This window comes from Crocuta crocuta, unplaced genomic scaffold, assembly GCF_008692635.1.
Source record: "Crocuta crocuta isolate KB4526 unplaced genomic scaffold, BGI_CrCroc_1.0 scaffold125, whole genome shotgun sequence".
In the NCBI taxonomy this organism is placed as follows: domain Eukaryota; kingdom Metazoa; phylum Chordata; class Mammalia; order Carnivora; family Hyaenidae; genus Crocuta; species Crocuta crocuta.
Genome location: NW_027531143.1, coordinates 7,209,401 through 7,233,006, shown reverse-complemented (window position 1 = coordinate 7,233,006; position 23,606 = coordinate 7,209,401). Strand labels below are relative to the sequence as shown.

Genomic DNA, 23,606 nt, shown 5'->3' with positions numbered 1-23,606 from the left:
AGGTGATACAACTTCCACCTGGCTCTCTCCTTCTCCCTTAGAACTGAGGTACCATGTTTTAAGAAAGCCCAAACCACATACAGAGGCTATGTTAATGTTCCAGCTGAAAATCCAAGCTAAGGTTCCAACTACCTATAGCCAGCAAAACAAGAACACCTGCATGAGCAAGACCTTTGGTGATTCTAGCCCCTAGTCTTTGAGCTGAGCTAGCTGCTGTCAAGTAGAGCAGAGATGAGGTGTCCTTGTAGAGCTCTGACCAAACTACACTTTCCTAAGCAAAATAAATGTTGTCATTGCTGTAAGCTACTAAATGAAGGAATGATGTGTGATGTAATAATAGATAAAAAGAACAGACAATTCTTCTATTAGAATAGAATAACAAGGGGCGCCCGGGTGGCTTAGTCGGTTAAGCGTCCGACTTTCGCTCAGGTCATGATCTCGCGGTTCGTGGGTTCGAGCCCCGCATCGGGCTCTGTGCTGACTGCCAGCTCAGAGCCTGGAGCCTGTTTCAGTCTGTGACTCCCTCTCTCTCTGACCCTCCCCTGCTCACGCTGTCTCTCTCTCTCTCTCCTATAAATAAATAAAAACATTAAAAAAAATTAGAATAGAATAACAAGACAGATTCAGTTAAAATACATGAGGTGCGCATGTTTGACAGACAGAAGTTGAAGGGGTTCTCATCTGATACATTTTATTTTCTTTGTGAGATATGAGGCAAGATCTTAGAATGAGAAAGATAATGAGAATTTCATAAATGTAAAGTGAATAAAAAAGAAATTATAAAGAATGGGAGACAGTGCTGATCAGAGAAATAAGGTAGAATTGTCAAATCATGTTGACAGCCTATTTGAGGCTAAATTTATATTGCCCTTTTTTAAGTTTTTTTTTTAACATTTATTAATTTTTGAGAGATGGAGAGAGAGCATGAGTAGGGGAGGAGCAGAGAAAGAGGGAGACACAGAATACGAAGCAGGCTCCAGGCTCTGAGCTGTCAGCACAGAGCCTGATGCGGGGCTTGAACCCACAAACCATGAGATCATGATCTGAGCCAAAGTCAGATGCTTCACTGACTGAGCCACCAAGATGACCCTATATTGCCCCTTTATATGGCTTTCTCTAGTAGTGCTTAGCTCTTAGCTGAAAGCACTAAGAAAAAAGACAATTGAGTTTATCAGTTAGATTTTTGCCAGAAAGATGTGATAAAAAGACAAAAATGCACAGGGGATAGGAGATAATGTGGTCAAGGAACTGAGATGCAATGGTAATGAATGGGCCATCCACACACAATTTGAAGCCACTTAGGATAAATGCAGGGCTTAGAGTACAGAGAAAGATTGCGAGCCAGGTGCCAAAGTTTTTGATGAGTGAAGAAAAGTAAAAGAGACTGGTAAGTGAATGCTGCAAGGCTGGAAACACAGCAGTACAGCTGAATAGTATGGACCTTGTCTTGGTCCTGTTTGGGCTGCTATAACAAAATACCATAGACTGGGTGGCTTATAAGCAAAAGAAATTTATTTTTCACAGTTCTAAAGACTAAAAGTTCAAGATTACCATGCCAGCAATTCAGTGTCTGGTGAGAGCCCACTTCTTCAATGACAGCCATCTCTTTATGGTAACCTCACTTGGCAGAAGGAGCAAGGGAGCACTCTTGGGCTTCTTTTATTGGGGCACTAATCCCTCCAAAAGGCCGCACTCTGTAATATCACCGTGGGGATCAGTATTTCAACATACGCATTTTGGGGAAACAAACATTCAGACTTATAACAGGCCTCAAAGAGCAGGGATTTTCAAGAAGTTGGGAGCAGAATAGTTTTTCCTAATCCAATGTCTTCCTACCTGAACCTGAGACCAATCTCTCCATACCAATTAAAAGTGATATAATTTTGATATAGGTCTTCTCAAGAAAATCAACTAACAGACCCAGATCATCAATACACTGAAGAGAAAGTACCTGTCAACTGAGGCAGGATATGGGGAATAAACACTTCTACAAGAAGCTCAAATTTTGTATCCATTTAACTATCCATGATTTCAGTTTCCATTATGAGCTAGCAACTGCCAAATTTTAGGGACCAAAACACTAAACAAGATAGCTGCCGTCTCTGTCCTTACAGACTACAATGCATAGTGGGAGAAACAATGGAGAACTCAATGCTACTGTAAGTACTATAATCACAGATGTAAACACCTCCAAAATGGACTCAAAGACAGTTTCTATATAAGTTGGTTATCGTCTATCTCTTAAGATGATCTCAGAAATTCAGTACTTAATCCTATATAAACTCCTATGTTGTACTTTCACCCTAGTATCAATCTCAGGCACTTGTGTATCACCGTACATTTCTTCATAAATATCTGCATGTTATCTGTCTCTCAGCTTAAAACAGGAACCAAGTCTTACGTTTACTCATCTATTTGCATTTTTGAACTAGCACGGAATCTGATACACAGTAGGCACTCAGTAAGTACTGACTGAGAATGTCTAAAGGATTGAATGAATGACAAATAAATGACTGCTCTGTCCTCTGTGTTATTCTATCAGATGAACTATGGCTTACTTAGTAACTTCAAGTCTACAGCCTAAAGAGGGATTCATATTCCCCCCAATTTAACCTTTCGTGGATCCTACTCAGATAGGAAGCTTCTCTTTGGATTAGAGGGGCTAAATTATCAGCAAAATTAGCACTTACAAAAAAAAAGCTGTTATACCTGTACAAACATGTTCTCTCAAGGCTTACACACAATGGTCGGATGATGCTATATGGTCATCTACTTAGGGGCACCTGGGTGGCTTCAATTGGGTAAATATCTGACTTTGGCTGAGGTCATGATTTCATCATTTGTGGGTTTAAGGCCAGCGTCGGGCTCTGTGTTGACAGAGCCTGGAGCCTGCTTCAGATCCTGTGTCTCCCTCTTTCTCTGCCCCTCCCCTGTTTGCACTCTAACTCTCTCTCTCTCACTCTCAAAAATAAACAAACATTCAACAAAAGAGATATTTAAAGAATAAGTAATATAGAAATTGAATACTTGTTTTACTAAGTAGGACTTTTTTTTTTTTAATTTGTTTATTTTGAGAGAGATAGCAAGTGGAGGAGGGGCAGACAGAGGGAGAGAGAGAATCTCAAGCAGGTTCTGCACTGTCAGCACAGAGCCCAACATGGGGCTTAAGCTCATCGGGAAACAATAAGACCGTGACCTGAGTCAAAACCAAGAGTTGGATACCTAACCGACTGAGCCACCTACGCCCCCCATTTTACTAAGCAGGACTCTAAAGTGAGATCTCAAGACAATATCTTTAATTTTTTGAAGACAAAGTCCAGATGGAGAATACAGATTTGCCAAGGACTTGGCAAGGTTTAGATTCAACAGTTAATTTACAAGAAAAAAAATTCGAAAGTCATTGAAAAGTTAACTTTATATGAATAGAAGGCAACAGGGAATACAACCTTAAATCATGGCCATAAAACCTGGGGCTTTTTACCTTGTAATAACAAGTCAGAGAAGATACAACATCTACATGGGATTTTCTAAGGCAGTTTTAATGCCAAATGTGCTAGTGCATCATTTATCATCGTCAATTGTCAATTATTGCATTTCTCTTTAAAAGAGTGCCAATTTTGATTCAAAAAAATCATCTGCATAGATACAGAGCAATACTGAATCTAAATTACATTAAAACCAAAAAGTTAAAAACCAAATTCTTACTGCAGGAAACATCCTATACTATGCTTCCTAAAAAAGTCTCATAATTCTGTTTTTAATTTTCCAAATTAAATGTTCCAATGTTTTTACTTTACAGTCTTCCAAAAGACTATGAGCTACATAAAGGCAACTCTTTATCTCCCATCCCCAAGATATTTTTAAAAATCAAATAAATGAATAAATTTGTTTAAGTTTATTTATTTTGAGAGAGAGGGAGGAAGAGGGAGCAGGAGAGGGACAGAGAGAGAGAGGAGAGAAAGAATCCCAAACAGGCTCTGCACTATCAGTGCAGAGTCCAACGTAGGGCTCAAACCCACTGTGAGATCATGACCTAACCTGAAAGGAACGGTCAGACTCTTAACTGACTTAGTCACCAGGTGCCCCCAAAATGGATGAATTATAATATAAAAGTAAAAACTTAAGCTATACATCCATATCAATTTAAGCAATTCAAGGTATATCTCCATATCAGGGGAAATAATTTATTACTTGCATTATAGTAATAAGCCTCAGTATGAGTAAGAAAAAGATTTATCTGTTAATATCGATGACTCTTTTTTTTTTAGAAGTTATAAGGAGCAGAGGGGTTATAAGACCTGTAAAAAGAGTAAAAAGGCATTAAAATTCTCTAGCAATATTTAATTTGCTAAAAATATTAGCTGAACTTATAAGTATAAATATTTTTACCTTTAAACCTAAATGATTAAAAAGCAGTTAAAAAGATTTATTCCCTAAACCTAGTTTGTCAAGATTTTGCTGTATTTTATTTGCTCTACAACTAGCCTTTTTAAGTTCTGAAGAACATCTCATGAGTTCTAGTAATACATATTTAAGTGAACAATCCTTGGGGCACCTGGGTGGCTTAGTCGGTTAAGCGTCCGACTTTCGCTTTGGTCATGATCTCGCGGTTCGTGGGTTCGAGCCCCGCGTCGGGCTCTGTGCTGACTGCCAGCTCAGAGCCTGGAGCCTGTTTCAGTCTGTGACTCCCTCTCTCTCTGACCCTCCCCTGCTCACGCTGTCTCTCTCTCTCTCTCCTAGAAATAAATTAAAAAAAAAATTTTAAGTGAACAATCCTAGATTTTCTGTCAATGCTACCTGATTATACATTTTATCATGTAGCCATAAACTTTCTAGTTTGAAGAGGGTTTTTGTGTATGTGTGTGTTTTTGTTTTTCTTAGCTTATTCTCATAAAATAAACCTATTTTCTTACCCCTATTAGCTGCCTCTGCTCTTAACTCTCCCTGGTTCTGCTACACACAAAACATCATAAGTACACATAGTATGCAAAGGGTTTTACATTAATAGTAGAATACTCTATGTTTTATTTCCAGTACACTCCTCTGATGACTAACATTTAAATGATCCCTTATACCTGTAGTAGAACATGAGAATATCTTCAATGATCGATACAGTGATTCATAAATTTGTTTTCTAGGTCAAAATTCATAGGCTATCATTCTTTTTTTTTAATGTTTTTTAATTTATTTTTTGAGAGAGAGAGACAGAGCGAGCAGGGGAGGGTCAGAGAGAGAGGGAGATACAGAATCCAAAGACAGGCTTTAGGCTCTGAGCTAGCTGTCAGCACAGAGCCCGATGCAGGGCTCGAACACACGAACCGTGAGATCATGACCTAAGCCGAAGTTGGACGCTCAACCAACTGAGCCACCCAGGCTCCCCCATAGGCTATCATTAAAGTACACGAAAAAATTTCCCTAAATACATTATCTTATATGTGCTCACATTGAGGCTCATTTACCATTTCTCCACCCACATAATTTTGGGAGAACATTCTATAACTTATTCCCAAGTCTTGGTACTTCTTAAATGTACATTCTTTCTTTTAATAAATATATTGGAATCATTGGATTATAAAACTGGAAAAGACCACAGCCTCATTATCAACCCTACCCTTCTCAATTTTGCAGTATAGGTTGGAGACATTAAAACAAACACTTGTTCAAAGTGAATAGAAAGTATTAGAAAACAATCTAGATTTGTCTTATTCCAAGTTCATGTCCTTACCATTAAATTATATCTCAAGGTTTTAAAATCTACTTGAAAGTACTGCAGGGGAAGAAAACTGGTATTTACTTAGTAAAATATATTTTGTTACTGTATTTTACATGTCCTTTCCACTATTCTACATGGTTCTACCAAACTCAACAGCTTACAGGATGTACACTTTAATTATAAAAGTAATACTTTATCTGATTTGAAATTATTTTGTTTCTTTTAAAGTTACACTGTTTTCATCAGTGCTTTAGCTTTTTTACTCTTTTCAAAACAAAAAGCTACACTTTTAGTAGCTGTAGTTCTGAATTTCCAGGAATTATGTTAGATGTTTTAGTTCTTTTTTAAAAATGTTTATTTATTCATTGAGAGAGAGAGAGAGAGAGAGAGAGAGAGAGGGAGAGAGAGAGAGAGAACATCAGACAGGCTCTGGGCCCAGCATGGAGCCCTACAATGTGGGGCTCAATCCCCGAGATCATGACCTGAGCTGAAATCAAGAGTGAGACGCCCAACCAACGGAGCCACCCAGGCATCCCTCAGGTGTTTTAGTTCTACAATTTCTAAACAGCTGGCCTTTTTTAAGGGGGCAAAATGAGGATGTTATGTGGAACAGATCCTCTAACCATCGAAGGTCATTTCCCTCCATGACTGGGAGAATTAAATTAGACAATCCACATACAGAACAACCAATCAGCTATCAATTTTCTTAGAAACGCCACAGGCACCCTGAATTCAATATGCCCCCTAAATCTGCTCCTTCTCTTTTATTCATTTCCTGACTCTATTACTGGCATCACAACCCATCCAAAGAAGCTAAAAACTTGGGAATTATTCCCAGTTCCTATGTTTCTTGATTCCTCAGGTACACTTTGCTCATTTCTATTTTCCAAACTTCTCAAATTTCAGATCTCTCCCTGCATCCCTATCTCTACCACCCTGATTCAGACCCTGAAAGTCCCTCATTTACATGCAAGAGTCTTCCAACTGATCATCCTCCCTTCACTCCACTTGTTCCATACAGTGACTCATCTTCACATTACCAACCAAAGCAATCTCTCTAAAACCCAAAGCTGATCATGTCTCTTCCTCATTCCAAAGTCCACAATAGCTCCCTAATATCTATGGGATAAAATTCAGACTCCTTCCATTACATGGCCTCTGTCCATTTCTTCAGTCTCATCTTTCATTATACAATTTCCCTTCTTCCCTACAACCAATTCTATCCTCTATCAGTTAGTCATAATGGACAACTTACTTTCTTTTTCCTGTATATCCCATTTTGTTTCACTCCTGTGCATCTTTGTTCACTCTGTGGTCCTTCTACTCAGAGCACATGTCCTCCTATAATCCTGTTGAACATTTACCATTTTCAATGCTCAACTCAGAGCTCACCTCCTCTTTGAAGTCCTTTTTGAACCTCACCCTCCCCACACCAATGGAAATGACCATATTTTCTACTGGTTTCCCCATTAAGCTTTTAGGTAAGTACTTATAACAGTTTTTCTCCCCATTAATGTGTTGACAAATATGCCTCTAATTTCTAAAATGTAGGCACTCTGGAGCATGTATAGCATCATATTCAATCTTTATTCCCATAGATTTGCATGTAGTCCATCACATATTAGGAACTCAATTATGTGGAATGAATGAATGAACCAACAAAGAAAAGAACTATATAGGATTCTCTTGAAGGAATTTTTAAAATTAAAATACTCAAAATAATGTGGTACTGATCAGGGTATATTTACTTCCATAAATTCCACATTTTTCTATTTAACATACTTTTCTTTATTAAAAACTTAAGATTTATTCCTCTGAAAAAATCTGGTCATATATCCGTACTAACATTGCTTTCACCCAGGTATACAGACAATTTTGTAAATTATACTAATTGTTTTATTTTATTAATTTAATGGAATACCAAAATGATTTATGGTCAACTCCTGGCTCTGAAAAATTTTAATTTCTATCACGGCTTACCTAGGATCTTTTCATGGGCTGCTTCTGCCCAACTCAACTGTGGCTTACTTTTCTAAGCTGGCTTTCAGGTCTTTAATTATCCTGTTGCTGGCAATGAAAAGTAACAATCTATCTGATGTCCTAAGTGGAAGACACTGACCAGGAGAATGGAAAAAATGGCTCTTGAACATGAGATAATTTTATATATTAGATAATCTGCACAAAATGGATCACAAAATCATGTAATTGGTTGAGATAATATATATTTATTATTTAAACAGTGTTGCTATTTGTTGGGACCTTTCCTTTTTCAAAAATTTTTTAACTCAAAGAAAACTATTCCCAAAGACTTCTGCCAGTCTAGTAAATGGGTACAAGTACCTGACACTGGTTTTCTCTTAAAAACATCTGACAATTAAAAGCTTTAAAGACATGAGTATGATAACGAGATCACTAAAATTTTCCTAATCAACATTTAACTCTACAAAAATTTTCAATAAAAATATATTCACTGAGATTCAGTATTAAAAATGAAAACAAATTAATTCTACTAGAACCAAATATGGAAATAAACTTTGTAGTTTGTTTAATGTTTATAAAGGCTTATTCAGGGGAAATGCCTTAGAAATAAGTTAATTCCTAGGATGAGAAAAGATGAGTCTAGCATTCTGTTTATCAGCACACACTTGTGAGGATCTACAAATTACCAAGATGATGGGAAGATGGGTTAGCATTTTCATTACATATATAGACAGCTATGTTTTAAACCTGTGCTGTCCAATATACCAAACGTTAAGAGCCACATGTAAGTTAACAATTCAGTTCCTCAGTCGCCTTGGTCACATTTCAAGTGCTCAAGAGCCATATACAGCTAGTGGCTGCCACAGTAGACAACACAGAAACATGTCCATCACAGCAGAAAGTCTGACTGGATGATGATACTCTAAACCATGATAAAACGCAAATTCTTAAATATTTTTCAAAATGGCCATACAAGTTCAAATAGTAATTTTTTGGTTGGCTCTTTGCCAGGAAGGGAAAGTATATATTTACAAATGAGAAAAAATAATTAAATACAAATAGCAATGAAGGGTTTAAGCATATAAATCAATTTATATGGCTTAATTTGAAGTTATATCATATTAAATCTAAAAAGATTTAAGATAATTTCATCCTTCATCCTTATTTCAGAGGAAACTGAATCTAGAGAATAGTACAAGAAAAAATAACTCTCTAATTTAAGATATTAAATATATACAAACAAAGTCACTATTGAAAACCAAAAATTTTCTGCAACTGACAATAAACTGAAACAAAATAAAGTCTAAGCTATTCTGTGTGTCTGAGAATTAGCCTTTCCATTGGATACACATAGGCTGTTTGCACAGTGGTTAGGATTTTGGGTTTGGGGTTAGGCTGCCTAGGTTCAAATGTTGCTCCTTGACTTCCTCGCTATACAACCTTAGGCAAGTCATTTAATGTCTCTGAGCCTCTATTTCCTCATATATAAAATGGAAAAATAACTAAACTACTTCATAGGCTTGGAAAGATTAAGTGAAATTATGCATGCAAAGTATGCAGAGAACTTAGCTCACAGTAAGCCCTCCAACAATGCTAGTTGTTATGAAACTTGTGTTTTGGTTAAACCTAGTCTACAGGAGACATTCTTTGATTAATTTCCATTCACCTTCAAGTTCCTAAGACAGATGCTTTGGAAAACACTCAAAGATCAATATGTAAACAGTAGGTTACATGGTGGCTCTACCACTTGCAGTCATAGGAGAATCTGCCTCCAAATCTCTATCAACATTTCACCCATTGGTGTCAACACCTTTGCCATGAGATTGTAATTAATAGAAAGCCCCACAAGCAACCTGTAGGGTCTAATGGTCTTAAAAAATGAAATAAACAAAAAGAACTTCCCCATGTTAAAATAGTGGCATCTGTTTTTTTTATGTTGGTGACTGTGGTAAAGTAAGAAGTGGGAGACTGGATAAGTAAAACCATTTTGAATGACAAGAGTTTAAAACTTCTCATGTTTTTAAATTTATACTTCTGTGTATTAGCAGAAGTTTAAATAACTACACTCAAATTTTGAAATATATTTTTGAGGGTAATTTTTTTAAATAAACAATTAGGTATGTAATGGTAAAAGATTTTCTTTCAATAAGTTTTAAGATATATCAATACAATTTCTTAGTTCATGACAGTAGAACAACATGTACCCAACTTAATGTTATCTCCAGCAAGTGTGGAGATGAGAATGGCATCTCCAAGTCCTACCCTGGAAAATGTTTTATTCCCCAAGTTGAGAGACTTCTTTTTATTTAAAAAATTTTATTTTAAGTTTATTCATTTTTGAGAGACAGAGTGCAAAGTGGGGGAGAGGTAGAGAGAGAGACAGACAGAATCTGAAGCAGGCTCCAGGCTCTGAGCTGTCAGCACAGAGCCCAATGCGAGGCTCAAACTCATAAACTGTAAGATCATGACCTGAGCCAAAGTTGGACAAATAACCGACTGAGCCACCCAGGGGCGCCCTCTAGGAATAAAGAGATTTCAATAGAACAGAAGCACCGAATGGTCAAAGCTTCATTCCTCTGCAATGTTTTTATAATGAAGCTCCAGAGTCATCCCCATAAGGCATGGTCCTAACCAAACCCCAAATAATAATCAACCTTATACATTTTAATCATCATTTCAAATCCAACATTTTCTTATTGGTCGTTTTCAGAGTTCTAACTTTACTTTCTATGTTATCATTTATCATAATTTACTTTTCAGTTAACTTGTAGAAGTACATTTTCTTTCTCACATTATATAGCAAATTTCTTGAGCTTTTACTTACCAAGACTCCAAATAGAACGAATATACTTGATAGACATTTTGAAAATGTATGTATTAATTGATTATTTAGCGATGCAGAATGGAATCAGAGCACCAGATTCTATTCCTTACTCTGATATCAGTTAATAATATGATCTCAACTTCAGCTTCTTCAGAGGTCAGGCTCTTTCACGTTGAAATAGAATGATTATACAGGCTCTCTCACTGATATTTCTGAAAGTTTATGCTCTTACCATCAGATAAAGTTTAAATAACTACATTCAAGTTTTGAAAGGTATATACTGTCAAGAATAATTTTAAAAAATAAACAGAAGAGAGGTGCTTGGGTGGCTCAACTGGTTAAGCCTCCAACTTCAGCTGAGGTAATGATCTCATGGTTTGTGAGTTAGAGCCCCACATAGGGGTCTGCACTGTCTGTGCGGAACCTGCTTGGGATTCTCTGTCTCTGTCTCTCTCTCAGCCCCTACCCTACTTGCACGCTATCTCTCTCTCAAAATAAATAAATAAAATTTAAAAAAAATAAACAGAAGTTAGGTCTGTAATGGTAAAAGCTTTCTTTAAGGTTTTAAAATTTTTTTAATATAATTTATTGTCAAACTGATTTCCATAGAACACCCAGTGCTCATCCCAACAAGTGCCCTCCTCAATGACCATCACCCACTTTCCCCTCTCCCCTTTCTTTAAATTTTAAGAGATATCAATAAACTTTTTTATTAACTATAGAACAGCAGCAATACACACCTGATAACATTGCTCCAAATGAAATTACAAAGTGAACAACACGTGACATTTCAATAATTGTCCCTATAAGACATCATTTGCTATTTTCTTTTATTACTTCACAAAATTTATTCAAACTACTATAATGACCTTCAGTTTCCATAAATAAACTTACATAAAAAGCTGGCTCACATACTTACTAAATAGACTGTCACTAATAGTTAAAGCTCAGGAAAGAATCTATCTGTAAGGATAATTTAAATATATTCAGATAAATATTTAAAGTTTCATTCTGTTTTCTGTAAATATTCTGAGATTATCCCAAGTTATGAGGTTCAAGCTGTCTAAGGGAGAATTAGTTTGGTAACTTAATAATGGAAATATACAGATTAGAGAAGACTCTACTATCATTATTAAAAATATAAACACTGTACAGGCCAGTATTTGCTAATGAAAATCACTGATATGATTCCATTATCAACCATACTCTTCTGTACACAATTAGCATGTTTTATCTTTAACTTAAAAGGAAAAATGATAACTCCTCAGACACAAATAATCCTTCACACTTTCCACATTCTTATACTTTCTGTATAGTTACTACATTTTTGTAGTTGAAAAAGAAGGTAACAAAGTTCTACCTCTACAATGGCTTTTAAAAATCTCCCTATTACTAAAGTATAGTCATTGATAAATTGTATGAAAGTTAGTATCTCAAACTTTTCTGAGGCTCCTGAAAGTTAACACCAAAACCTTACTGGTGAAACATAAACCATATAATCTGATCTTATTATTCACATTAAACAAACGAATGACTAAATCTTTCCAAATTGATTCTGCTTTGTTGACACAGGGGGGAAAAAAAGAAGCTATTTCCTTCATGCCAAATTACAAAATTAACCTAAAACATGTTACAAACATAGAAACATTAAAAGTCACTATTTACACAAGCTGAAATTAATTATCTGGCATTCCCTCAAGTGCCGAGATGTCATTTACTCCTGGTGATAAAACATGCCATTTGTTATCTGATCATTCTGAATTATAAAACCTGAGAGAAGCCTGACAAAGACACACCAATTTTTCTTTCACAGCTATCCTGATTTTATTTATTTATTTATTATTTATTTATTTATTTATTTAACTATAAAGAAATTCCATGTGCATGATTTTTTATTATTTGGTGTAAAGTGTAGAGTGCCTGCACTTTGAGCTCTCAGAAGAAATTCACCGTATTCTGTAAGCACTTCAACTCCAAGTGACCTTTAAGTTTATACACACCGTAGGAGATTCTTGAATATCTCAAGAAAAAGGCAAACCTGCCTTGCTGTTTTCAAGGAAAAAGTTGCACTTTAGTCTTGTAACTCCCGTTCCTAATCTGAAGAGACGGAGGGTCTCTAAAACACAGTTGCTTGCTCAGAATTAACCTTACCTGTGAGAGCCGAGGCTAGTAGCCCCTTACCTTGTGGTAAGGTTGGGCTGGCCCCCAAGTGATGGAGGGAAAAGAGCCAACTCTGCCCACAGCACTACCTGTGGCTCCCAAAGAGGTGGTCGTGGGTAGGGGAAGAGAGGGCTGGGATGCTTCTATAGAGTTCTTATCCGGACCATATTTGGGGAATTGTTCTAGGGAGTGCGTTCCCCTCGCTCTAGAGAGAAAGGGAATTTCGGGGACCACTCTTCTCCCTCGATCTCTCCATCCGGCCCTTCGCGCTGGGCCCTCACGCTGGAGCTGGGGTGGGGGGGCGGGGATGGAGGAGGAAGGCAGCTGGTCCCTAGGGCCCCCTCCAGCAGCTCCCGGCGGCCGCTGCGAGGCCTGGACCATGCCCGCGGCCTCGGGGCTCCGACCCGGAGGGGCGATCGGTGCCCCGCGCCGGCCCGCCCGGCGGTACCCAGACCTGGCCCTTGACTCACCGCTCTCCACCTCGCTGCCTTTCTTGGCGGTCGCTGCGTTCCCCATGACTGGGACGATGGAAAGAAGGGGTCAGGGAGGGGAGGGGGGCCGGGGCCGTCCCCGCCGCTCCACAGGCTCAGGCAAGTCCCGCTCCTGCACCGGTCAAAGCGGTGGGTGCTCCTGGCGCTGGCGCCCCGGGTCCGGACGAGAAGACTGGGCCGGTTCCGAGCGCAGGGCTTCAGCTAACTCCTCAGCCCCGGGGGCAACAGCTGTAGCAGCGGCGGCCGCGGGCAGCCCCTCCCCTTTCCCCCGCCNTGTGCGGGCTAACCCTGACAGGCAGCTCCGCGGCTCGCCGAACTGCGTGTTGTCGCTCGGGATTGGGTCGGATGCCCATCCCCGAGATACCGGAGGCGGCGTGGGAACCGTTAGCTTCGAGGAACCCGTCGTCTCGCAGCCCTGGAGCTGGGCCTCGGGAGGCCGCAAGGGGGCTCGGGTTGCTTTCTTTGTGCCCCGCAATCCCGCGGCTCCTCCCTCGAAGGTTGCCTTCTTCCCCCAGGGCCGGGAGAACCGCACGTGCGTGCAGGGGATCCGAAGCGAGGGGAACCCCCTAGTTCTAGCCTCTGGAGGGTACGGACTGGTCAGCATCAGCCGCGGAAAGAACCTGGTCCTACTGTCGACCGTGGCTCGGAGCCTGCCTGTAACCCGAAGATTAAGGTATTCGCTGAGCCCACCAAGCTGCCCTCCCGGTTGTCAGGCATCAGTCGCAAGCCCCGTGGTGTTTCCAGTGGGATATTCATTCGCCATGATTTTGTGGGGTCACTCCAAAGGTTTTATCAGACGACCCAGGTGACGATAAGGAAAATATTATTTCTGCAAAGTGTCTGTTGATGTGAAACACTGGATTGAGCAGCTTTCTGTGTTGATGTCAAAATAAATGCATTCACAATTGTAATTGCGTTTTATTAATATACATTATAGAGCACTTGATTTTTCCAGATAGCTTCATTTACGGGTCATTTGTATGGCACTGTAATATTTTTTATTGCATGTTCCTTTTAACTTTGTGAGCATTTGTGCCAAACTTAATGCAGAAAGACTTTTCTCGAGGGTGAGACCACATAAACTTATTTGGTGTCCTCAAGACACCTGGCACAGTAGAGTATAATGGATACCAGCTGACTTTAAAGTAAGCCAAGGGAAATTTTCGGAAGTTTAAAAAAAAACATTTTTCATTACTGACAGAAAAGGAGTGCTAAGAATGTCCTCCATAAACTCTTAGTAGCTATTTCTTATTACCAATTCCATTAAGTTAATTTCACAAACATATGTACTGTATTCCGAGTACTGTACAAATAGTAACTCGTTGATCCTCAAAACCCTGGGAGATAAGGTACTTTACTGTCATTAAGGTGTAAATTGAGAGCGAGACAGAGAAGTTAAGCAACTTACCCTATGTAACACAGCTATCATCTTGTGGAAGCAGGATTTGAACGAATGTAGATAGGCTCCAAAGTCACCATTTGTCTATAACATTGATCAAAAACAGTGAATGTTGTGGTAACTTGCTTTCTCACTGTTTGAAATCCATTGACTTAAGCTACAAGAGGTATAGTTTACTTTTTAGGGAATTTCATTATAGTATAGTCCCCCCACCTTATCCACAGTTTTACTTTCCGTGGTTTCAGTTACCCATGGTCAGGAAGCAGATGATTCTCCTGAAGTATCAGCGGAAGGTCAATAGTAGCCTAATCAAGTCATAGTATATACGTCATTCACCTTATTTCATCTCATCATGAAGGCATTTTATCATCTTCCATCATCACAAGGAGGGTGAGTACAGAACAAAAAGATCATAGAAAGACCACATTCATATAACTTTATTACAATACATTGTTATAATTATTTTATTTTATTAGTAGTTCTTGTCAGTCTCTTACTGTACCTATGTATGCAGAGGAAATCTTTGTACCTACAGGGTTTGGTACTATCCATGGTTTTAGGCATCTACTGGGATTCTTGGAACTTAACCCCCATGGATAAGTAGAGAGGGACTACTGTATTGTTTTAAGAGTCCCCATTAAATCCAAGTACTATAAAAATAACAGAGAAAAGAGGGCTTGGACTAGATGTGAGGTTTTGTGTCAGCATGTAACAATGTTGCAACAATGTCATATCTTTCCAATCACATTTAGTTTTGTGATGTGGATGTGACATTTGCTTTACATACATGAAAAATTCAATAAATAGTAATAAGCCACATACAGACCAAATTAAAGACAACTTTTTGATATACTTTATTTTGGAGGGAATCTTCCTAGAATCCTGGAGTATTCATACTGTCCTCATTGGGGTGAGTTTTAAAATGTGTGCCTTTTTAGAGACTGGCTTTAATAATAAAAGAGTAGTTGTACACATAATTTGTTCCATTCTTTAACATGATTTTGAGTACTAGGCCTTTAATAAGAGGGCAGCCATCTGTTTAGCAAATCATAAATTTTCAAAGGAGACAGTTGACAACTCTGTTACAGAGTTAGATACATCATAACTATATTCTGGGAAATTAATAAGCAAAATATTCAGCTTTACAAAATTTCTTCCTTCTGAAATTTAACTTTATCACTGGTTAAGAAAAGAAGTAAATTATTAACAAAGAAAAAAGTGATCAATAATTAGAAATACCTTATTATTTTTCTTTTTTTCCTTTTACTATTATTTGTTTCTTATATTAGCTTGTGTTTTTCTGATTCAAGGAAGATTATACTTTAGGAGTTTAGTTTCATAGTTTTCAATTAGTCAATATTCACAATCATTTAATTACAATTAAATACAAATTGGTTTTTCATTCTTAGAGAAGGGTTCTTTATAGGAGACCATCAATTATGTAACATATAGAAAACTACGTTTCAAGACATTTTTTTATATTCCAGACGTGGCAGAAATTTCATTAACTGTTGAGTTATTCTTGAAATATTAGCATTAACTAACATGAGGCAATTTCTATCCTTTGTCACTGATGACTTTCCTATAACCTAGACAAGTACAAAGATAGAACTAGATGTTATTTCCTTAGGAAATCAGACACCACAAGAAGGGAGTCCTACAGAGAAAAGACTTTAAATCTTTTTCTTACAATATTTTTTNATCATGACCCAAGCGAAAGTCAGATGCTTAACCGACTAAGCCACCCAGGCGCCCCTTTCTTACAATATTTTATCTAAGAGCCTGAAGCACTATGTAGTAAGGAAAATTGTATTTTGCTTTGGAAATGATTCTACATTTTCTAGTACTTTATAAAAACATTTCACCTGCCATTTTTTAAAATCTGATTGGGGCGCCTGGGTGGCTCAGTTGGTTAAGCAGTTTAGCGTCCTACTTCGGCTCAGGTCATGATCTCGTGGATTGTGGGTATGAGCCCAGCTGTTAGCTCAGAGCTTGGAGTCTGCTTCAGGTTCTGTGTCTCCCTCTCTTTCTGCCCCTCCCACGCTCACTCTCTGTCTCTCTTTCTCAAAATAAAAGACATAAAAAAAATTATTTTAATCTGATCCTCACAACACACCTGTATAAGCTAGAAAGATTAGATTAGCCCCATTCTACAAATGAGTAAAACGAAGGTTCAACGAAGAAAAGTAACTTGGCCAAGATCATGCATATGGTAAGTGGCAGAGCACAAGATTTTATGCCATTTTGTGTAAGACAAATGTAATCTCGGCCCTCATTAAGATTAGGTTTTATTACCCCCCCATTTTACAAATGAGAAATATAATGCCTAGGACCTAAGAACCTTGGCCCTTTTCTTCCTAGAGTTATCTCATCATTTAAGAGTGGGAAAGTGCGTAAAAATTAGTAAATTATTATTGCTATTTATTTCATGGTTTTTATTATCATCAACTTGATTTCCAAGACTTTTTAAAACAAAACACCCTCAAAAGTAATGTATGTCAGAAATACTTGTTTTTCCTTTACAATCACCAGGACAGATAAGCTGAAGTTGATAATTGTTGGAGTATATGGCTAAGTCATTTATTTTTATGTTGTATTTTACATAAAATAAGTGCAAGTAAAAATGTATTTAACCGTCATGAGATTATGATTATTTTGAATGATAACTAGTAGTCCACATAGTCTGATATTTCATTGTTATACAATATTGTATTTCCTAAACCAAATGATACTATGTTAAATATCAAGCCAAGGGCAGAATAATAGTTTGGAAATAAGGAAGTAATTTTACAGTTAATAAGTTACAAATATGATAATTGTTCAAAGCATTGTAGTACAGTACAAAGTTTTCTTCTTGGGCATAATTCTAACCTCTTTGTTTGATAACATATTTATTATCTGAAGTTCAGTATTCATCTTTTTGGGTATTTCTTGACAGATGAAGAGACTAAAATAGTTAACTGTGGTTAAGAAACCTGCTCAAAGTTAACAAAAATGGGTTAGTAACAGTAGAATAGTAACTCACCTCTGGTGTTAAAGCTAGAATACAAACTGAAAGTGATTTAAGAAAAAAAAAACATGGAAGAGAGAATAATACCAACAATTTTTTTCTCTTCATATTTAATACATTCCCTCAGAAAAGATATGTTTTTGGATATCAGGTTTTACTAGTGTGTTTTATCAAAACTATGGCTAAATTTCCACTATTTCAGTTTTGTGCTATGCATTTTTTTTTTTTTTTACATACCTGTAGACCAAAAATAACACCCACATCTACAAAACATTTGTTTCTTTATGAAATCACGGAACAGATGGGGCAAGAGCTTTCATGAAATCTCTAAATTAAAACTATATTCATAGTACTGACAGTAACAAACCAGAGTGGTGGGTCATGAGGTAGAAAAGGTTTGAGTTCTATATTCAGAAAAATCTGGATACATGTTCTGTTATGGCCAACATCTATGACCTTCACATATATTATTTAATTTCCCTTGTTCTTTGTTTCCCAAAGTATGAAGTTACATGGATTAAATTAAATCATCTGTGAAAAGTACTTGGGACAACTTTTGTCATATAATAATAACTGTAACCGTGTGCCCACCTTGCAGAAACATTCAGTGTTTTCTTGTATTTATATTTCTATAGTAATCATTCAGAGAGTTCCTACTGTATACGAAGCATAATAGGGATACAAAGATCAATAAAATCTGTTCTCTTCCCTCACGTTTCTCTGTAAGGCAAGATGGACATATAAGTAATTAAGTAAAATAAGACAAGTTTATTTTGTACTATAGTATAAATATAAACAAATCACTGAGGAAATGTAAAAGAAGTGCCGCTAAATCATAACCTACATGGAGAATTTAGCATTGGATCTTGCTGTTAAACAGGAGGGGGGGCGGAGATTACTAAGAACTAAGAACAGCATTAACAGAGTCTTGCATGACAATTATCCCTAGATCACACCAGATCAGATGTTATAAAAGGATGTTGTGAGAGTTGCCACCTTCCCACTGTGTCTACACTATCCAGAATGATGTCAGGCACATAGTAGGTATGCAATAAATATTTATTTAATGAGTGAATGAATGAATGGCAATTTCAGAGTAGATAGTTCTAATTTTGGGGGAAGCCTTACATGCCATTTAAGAAAGTGGGCTTTGTTCACCATGCAATAGAGAACCGTTGAATATACTTAAGGAAAAGAGTAATATAATCTCACATTTTATTAATAAGGTAACTTTGATAGTGTGATGGTTATATAGGATGAACAAAAGATTGGCAGCAAACAGACCTGTAAGGTAGCTGTTGAAATAGAAGAATAATGTGAAGTCTTTGAGTAGTGTAGCAGCAGTGGGATAGAAGAAAGGATACAGGTAAAGACATTTGAATGTAAAATCAGTGGGATTTAGTAACTGTTAAGGCTCTTTAGTATAATACAGAAGTTGTGAATTCCATGTAAAGATGAGAGCCAAGGCCACAGCTCTGAATGAAATCTCACTGAAAATGTAAAGAATGAAAAAGCTGCTGAGAATGGACAGTCACAGAACAGAACAGAAAGGGGATCCTAAAAGGAGCCTGGTGTGATAAAAGCCTGGAACGGGCAGACAGGCTGAGAGAAAAACAGGAATTATAGTCACAGAGATCAAAAAGAAAGAGAGGGTACTAATTTGATTGACTGATTGCTAGGACAATAAAAGCAAACTATGGAAGAATACATAGATGCTTGTAGGAAGGAAAAAAAAAATCTAAAGAGTCAGGCTTGGCACATTCGAGAGCCAAGCAGCTCCATAGAGTTGAAATAGTTGCTGGTTGACATTTTCTGTATGATAGCCAATGGAACAACAAAATATAGATTGTTTTCAGTCTTGTTCTTTTCCCACAATTCAGGTTCTAATGAGAGAATTCCATTGATCTACCTTGGGTTGTTTCTGCTTCTTATCCAGGATAAGTCAATTAATTAGCAGTCTTGGGACTCATCAGTGGAGAAGCAGAAATGTCCCATCTTGTAGGTGGACTAGAAGTTGAGCACTCAGTAAAGGAAAAATGTCCAGAAAATTTATTTAACAGTGTTAGTAAACACAAATATTTCTCCTCGGTGGTACTGTAAAGAACTGCTCCTTCTCCTCCCTGCCACCCAAAATGTGATGGACTTTATCATAAAATCATAGAATTTTTTTTGTTAAATATGTGAGAAATATTCTGCTACCTGATGTGGTAGACAGAATAATGTCCTCCCAAAGATGTCCAAGTCTTAATTACCAGAATTTGCTAATATGTTATCTCAATTAACAACGGGGAGTTAAAATTGCAGATGGAATTAAGGTTGCTAATTAGCTGACATTAAAATAGAGAAACTATCCTGCACTGTCTTTGTGGATCCATTGTAGTCACAAGGGTCCTTAAAAGTGGAAGAGGGAAACAAAGAAGTTCAGAGTGGTGCAGTGTGAGGACTCTACCTCACTGCTGACATTAAAGATGGAGGAATGGAGCCAGGAGCCAAGCAATGTGGGCAGCCTCTAGAAGCTAGAGAACAAAGAAACAGATTTTCTCCTAAGGTATCCAGAAAGGAACACAACAATGCTGACACCTTGATTTTAACCCAGTGAGACCCAGGTCAGATTTCTGACCTACTGAACTGTAAGATAACAATTTAGTGTCATTTTACTTATTTATTTATTTTAATGTTTATTTTTGAGAGAGACACCGAAAGTGAGCAGGGGAAGGGCAGAGAGAGAGAAACACAGAATCTGAAGCAGGCTCCAGGCTCTGAGCTGTCAGAAAAGAGCCTGATGCGGGGCTTGAACTCACAAAATGTGAGATTGTGACCTGAGCTGAAGTCGGGTACTTTACTGACTAGGCCACCCAGGTGCCTAATTTTGTGTCATTTTAAAAGCTACCACGTTTGTGATAACGTGTTACAGCAGCAATAGGAAACTAATAACACCTCACCCCATTTTTCCCATTTTTAAAATGGGGAAATTTTAAAAATAGAGTAAACACAGAGTTAGGTTAATTGATTTGTTAAATTTCCTGAGGCAAAACCAGGACCGAAACCCAGGCTCTCAAGTGCTCTAAACTTCACACGGGTGTGTTAGAAATTCTTTCCACTAAAACTCATTATTTGGCAACACTAATTTACTGGAAACAGAATAAAGAAGGAAAAAATAGTTTAATTTTCTTCTAAATTATTCTGTTAAATAATTATCGAGTATCCAATTAAAGAGAATGAAGTTAAATATGATTTTTAGTTTTTGTGATCTGGAAGTTGAAGGAAGGAGTTATTTGAATAATATGTGTGGAATGTGGCAGAACCATGGTAGAAAATTAAGGTAATTTTTCAATTTCTTTTTTTTTTTTTAATTTCTGAGAGAGGGAGAGTAACAGTGTGAGCAGAGGAGGGTCAGAAAGAAAGGGAGATACAGAATCTGAAACAGGCTCCGAGCTCTGAGCTAGCTGTCAGCACAGAGCCCGACACGGGGCTCAAACCCACGAACCCTGAGATCATGATCTGAGCCAAAGTCGGATGCTTAACTGACTGAGCCACCCAGGCACCCCTCAATTTCTTTCTTTCTTTTTTATTTCTCTCTCTGCTTCCTTCACTCTTCCTCTCTCCCTCCCTTTCTTTCTTTCTTTCTTTCTTTCTTTCTTTCTTTCTTTCTTTCTTTCTTTCTTTCTTTCTTTTCCTTCCTACCTTCCTTCCTTCCTGTGTATCTGTCTTTCTGTCTTTCTTTCTGTCTTTCCAACCTGGCAAGTACTTTTGTTTCCTCAATATTAATTTCCAAATGTCTTGGTTAATATTATATACCTCCTATAACCATAATTATTCTCTAAAAGTGATGAATCTTGCTATATAAAAGGTATTGGGGTTTGTTTTGTTTTCGTTTTTTTAAATAAGTAGCCACGCAAGTTTAGGAGTAGCTAGAGAGAGCTGAATTGCTCAATCTAATTAAGGAGGAATTCAAAATTTCAGAGTAATCCATGAGGTAGGGAATGAGAGAGATGGAAGGGAAGAATTAACAAGATGTCAGGAGGCTAAGGTTTTTATATGGAGTGGTACAGACCATGGCAACAAAAAAATCAAACATGTGATTCCAAGTTGTGTCCTACATGGCACTTATGGTAGCTCCCAAATCTTCAATTAAATTTTTGCTACATGCAACAGCTTTGTGTTTGTGGTTGCTTTGAAGGAAATGATAATATATAAAGAACCATTTTTACCTTTGCCTTAAATTTACAGCAAAGAAGTTAGTAGTCATAAGGTATTATATAATGAGGAAGAAAAATTGCTCAGAAGCACAAAATCAGAGCCAAAAGGGTCCATGAAAATATAAACCCATCAGAAATTTGTATAAAATCATAAGGAGGACCTTGGATACTAAAATGCTTGTAATAAGGATTTGAGTCAATTTTTTGTAGGGAGTTAAGAAGCTGAGTTAACTACAAAATCACCACCACTAACACCACCACTATCAAGAGTTCTCTTGAACAGAGACAGAGGATTCTCTATGTGAAAAGCTCTGCACTAAACCTTTTAAACATATTATTTAATGTAACTCACACAGCAGTCCTATAAAGTGGGAATTGTTACAGTCCCATTTCATAAAATGAACATGAGTCACAGAGAGGTAAAATAACTGTCCCAAGAGTTTATACCAAGGAAATAAAGAACTAGGTATACTTCACTTGAACTCAGATCAGTCTCATTCCAGAACTTTAATCAGTAAAACGAGCATTTCCAAAAGTCTAGTCTAGACCATCTGCATGAAAATGGTTAGGGAGTGTTTGTTTTAAAAATGCAGATTCCTGGGTGGGGGGAGGCGCCTGGGTGGCTCAGTTCATTAAGCATCTGACTTTTGATCTCGGTTCAGGTCAGGATCTCACAGTTCCTGAGATCTAGCCTGGCGTCAAGCTCTGAGCTGACAGCATGGAGCCTGTTTGGGATTCTCTCTCGCCCTCTCTCTGCCCCTCTACACCCTACTCCATTATCTCTCTCAAAATAAAGAAACTTTAAAAAATGCAGATTCCTGCATCCAATTCAAGTTTATTAAATCAGAATCTTTTGTGTGAATTCTAATTAATCTGCTGTTTAACAAAGTATGGTCCTTATGTATGTGTGTAATCCTCATGTTTAAGTATAATCCTTATGCACACTTACGTATGAGAACCACTACCCTACTGTGTTGCATTAAAAGCTAAATTAACAGCCCCAATACAAGGTTTGTCAGGCAACCTTTGAGAATACTTAGGATAGTACTGGACTTCTGGAATTGGTACAAAAAATTTATCCAGTATATTCATTATCTGCTATCTCCTTATATAGAATGGGAATCAGTGAGAAAAGAGTTGAAGGTGGAAAATTTAACAATTATTGAGTCTTACCTTGGGTCATATACTATGCAAAGTACTTACATTAACTCATTTCCTGCAAATAATTATTCAAGCCACCCACCCCACCCACCCTCAACTTACAGATAATACAGACCTACAAGTCTTTAGATTTCTTTTGTGTAGATAACTGCATTAGCCTTGTAACTAGTCTCCCACNTATGTGGAAACTAATTTGACAATAAACTATTTGTAAAAAAAATAATAATAATAAAATACGCTCTTCAGTTTTGCCTGGTTTTGATATTTATAAAAATTTGTAAGAATTCTTCTGTAACTTGCTTCCTTCACTCTAACATTGTTTTTGAGTTACAATCATGTGGATATATATACTATAGTTCACTCATTTTACGTGTTTATAATATCTTATGAGGATACTATTATATGAATATACCACAGCTTATATACTTTTATACTGTTAATATACTGATATCCTGATCTGGAGACTGTTTCTATGATTTTTAAACAATGTGGCAATAAATTTTCTTGCTTATATACACACATATTTGTCAATTTATTTAGGTATATAGCTAATTGTAGAATTGGGGGGTTGTAGAATTTAAGTGTGTTCAATTTTCCTGGATATAGCCAACTGTTTCCAAAAGTGGTTATACCAATTTATATTCAATTCCTATTGCTCCAGGTCCTCAT

The 23,606-nt window shown here is 37.3% G+C and overlaps 1 protein-coding gene across 1 annotated transcript in view; it reads right to left on the bottom strand.

Moving 5' to 3' along the window:
- Positions 1-13,410, bottom strand: part of PRKACB (protein kinase cAMP-activated catalytic subunit beta) — a 120,869-nt gene extending 107,459 nt beyond the window's left edge. The window contains exon 1 of the mRNA XM_077771044.1: positions 13,148-13,410. Coding sequence (XP_077627170.1) covers positions 13,148-13,193 — 46 coding nt within the window. The 5' untranslated portion in view covers positions 13,194-13,410. The remainder of the gene's footprint in view (positions 1-13,147) is intronic.
- Positions 13,411-23,606: the final 10,196 nt, after the last annotated feature.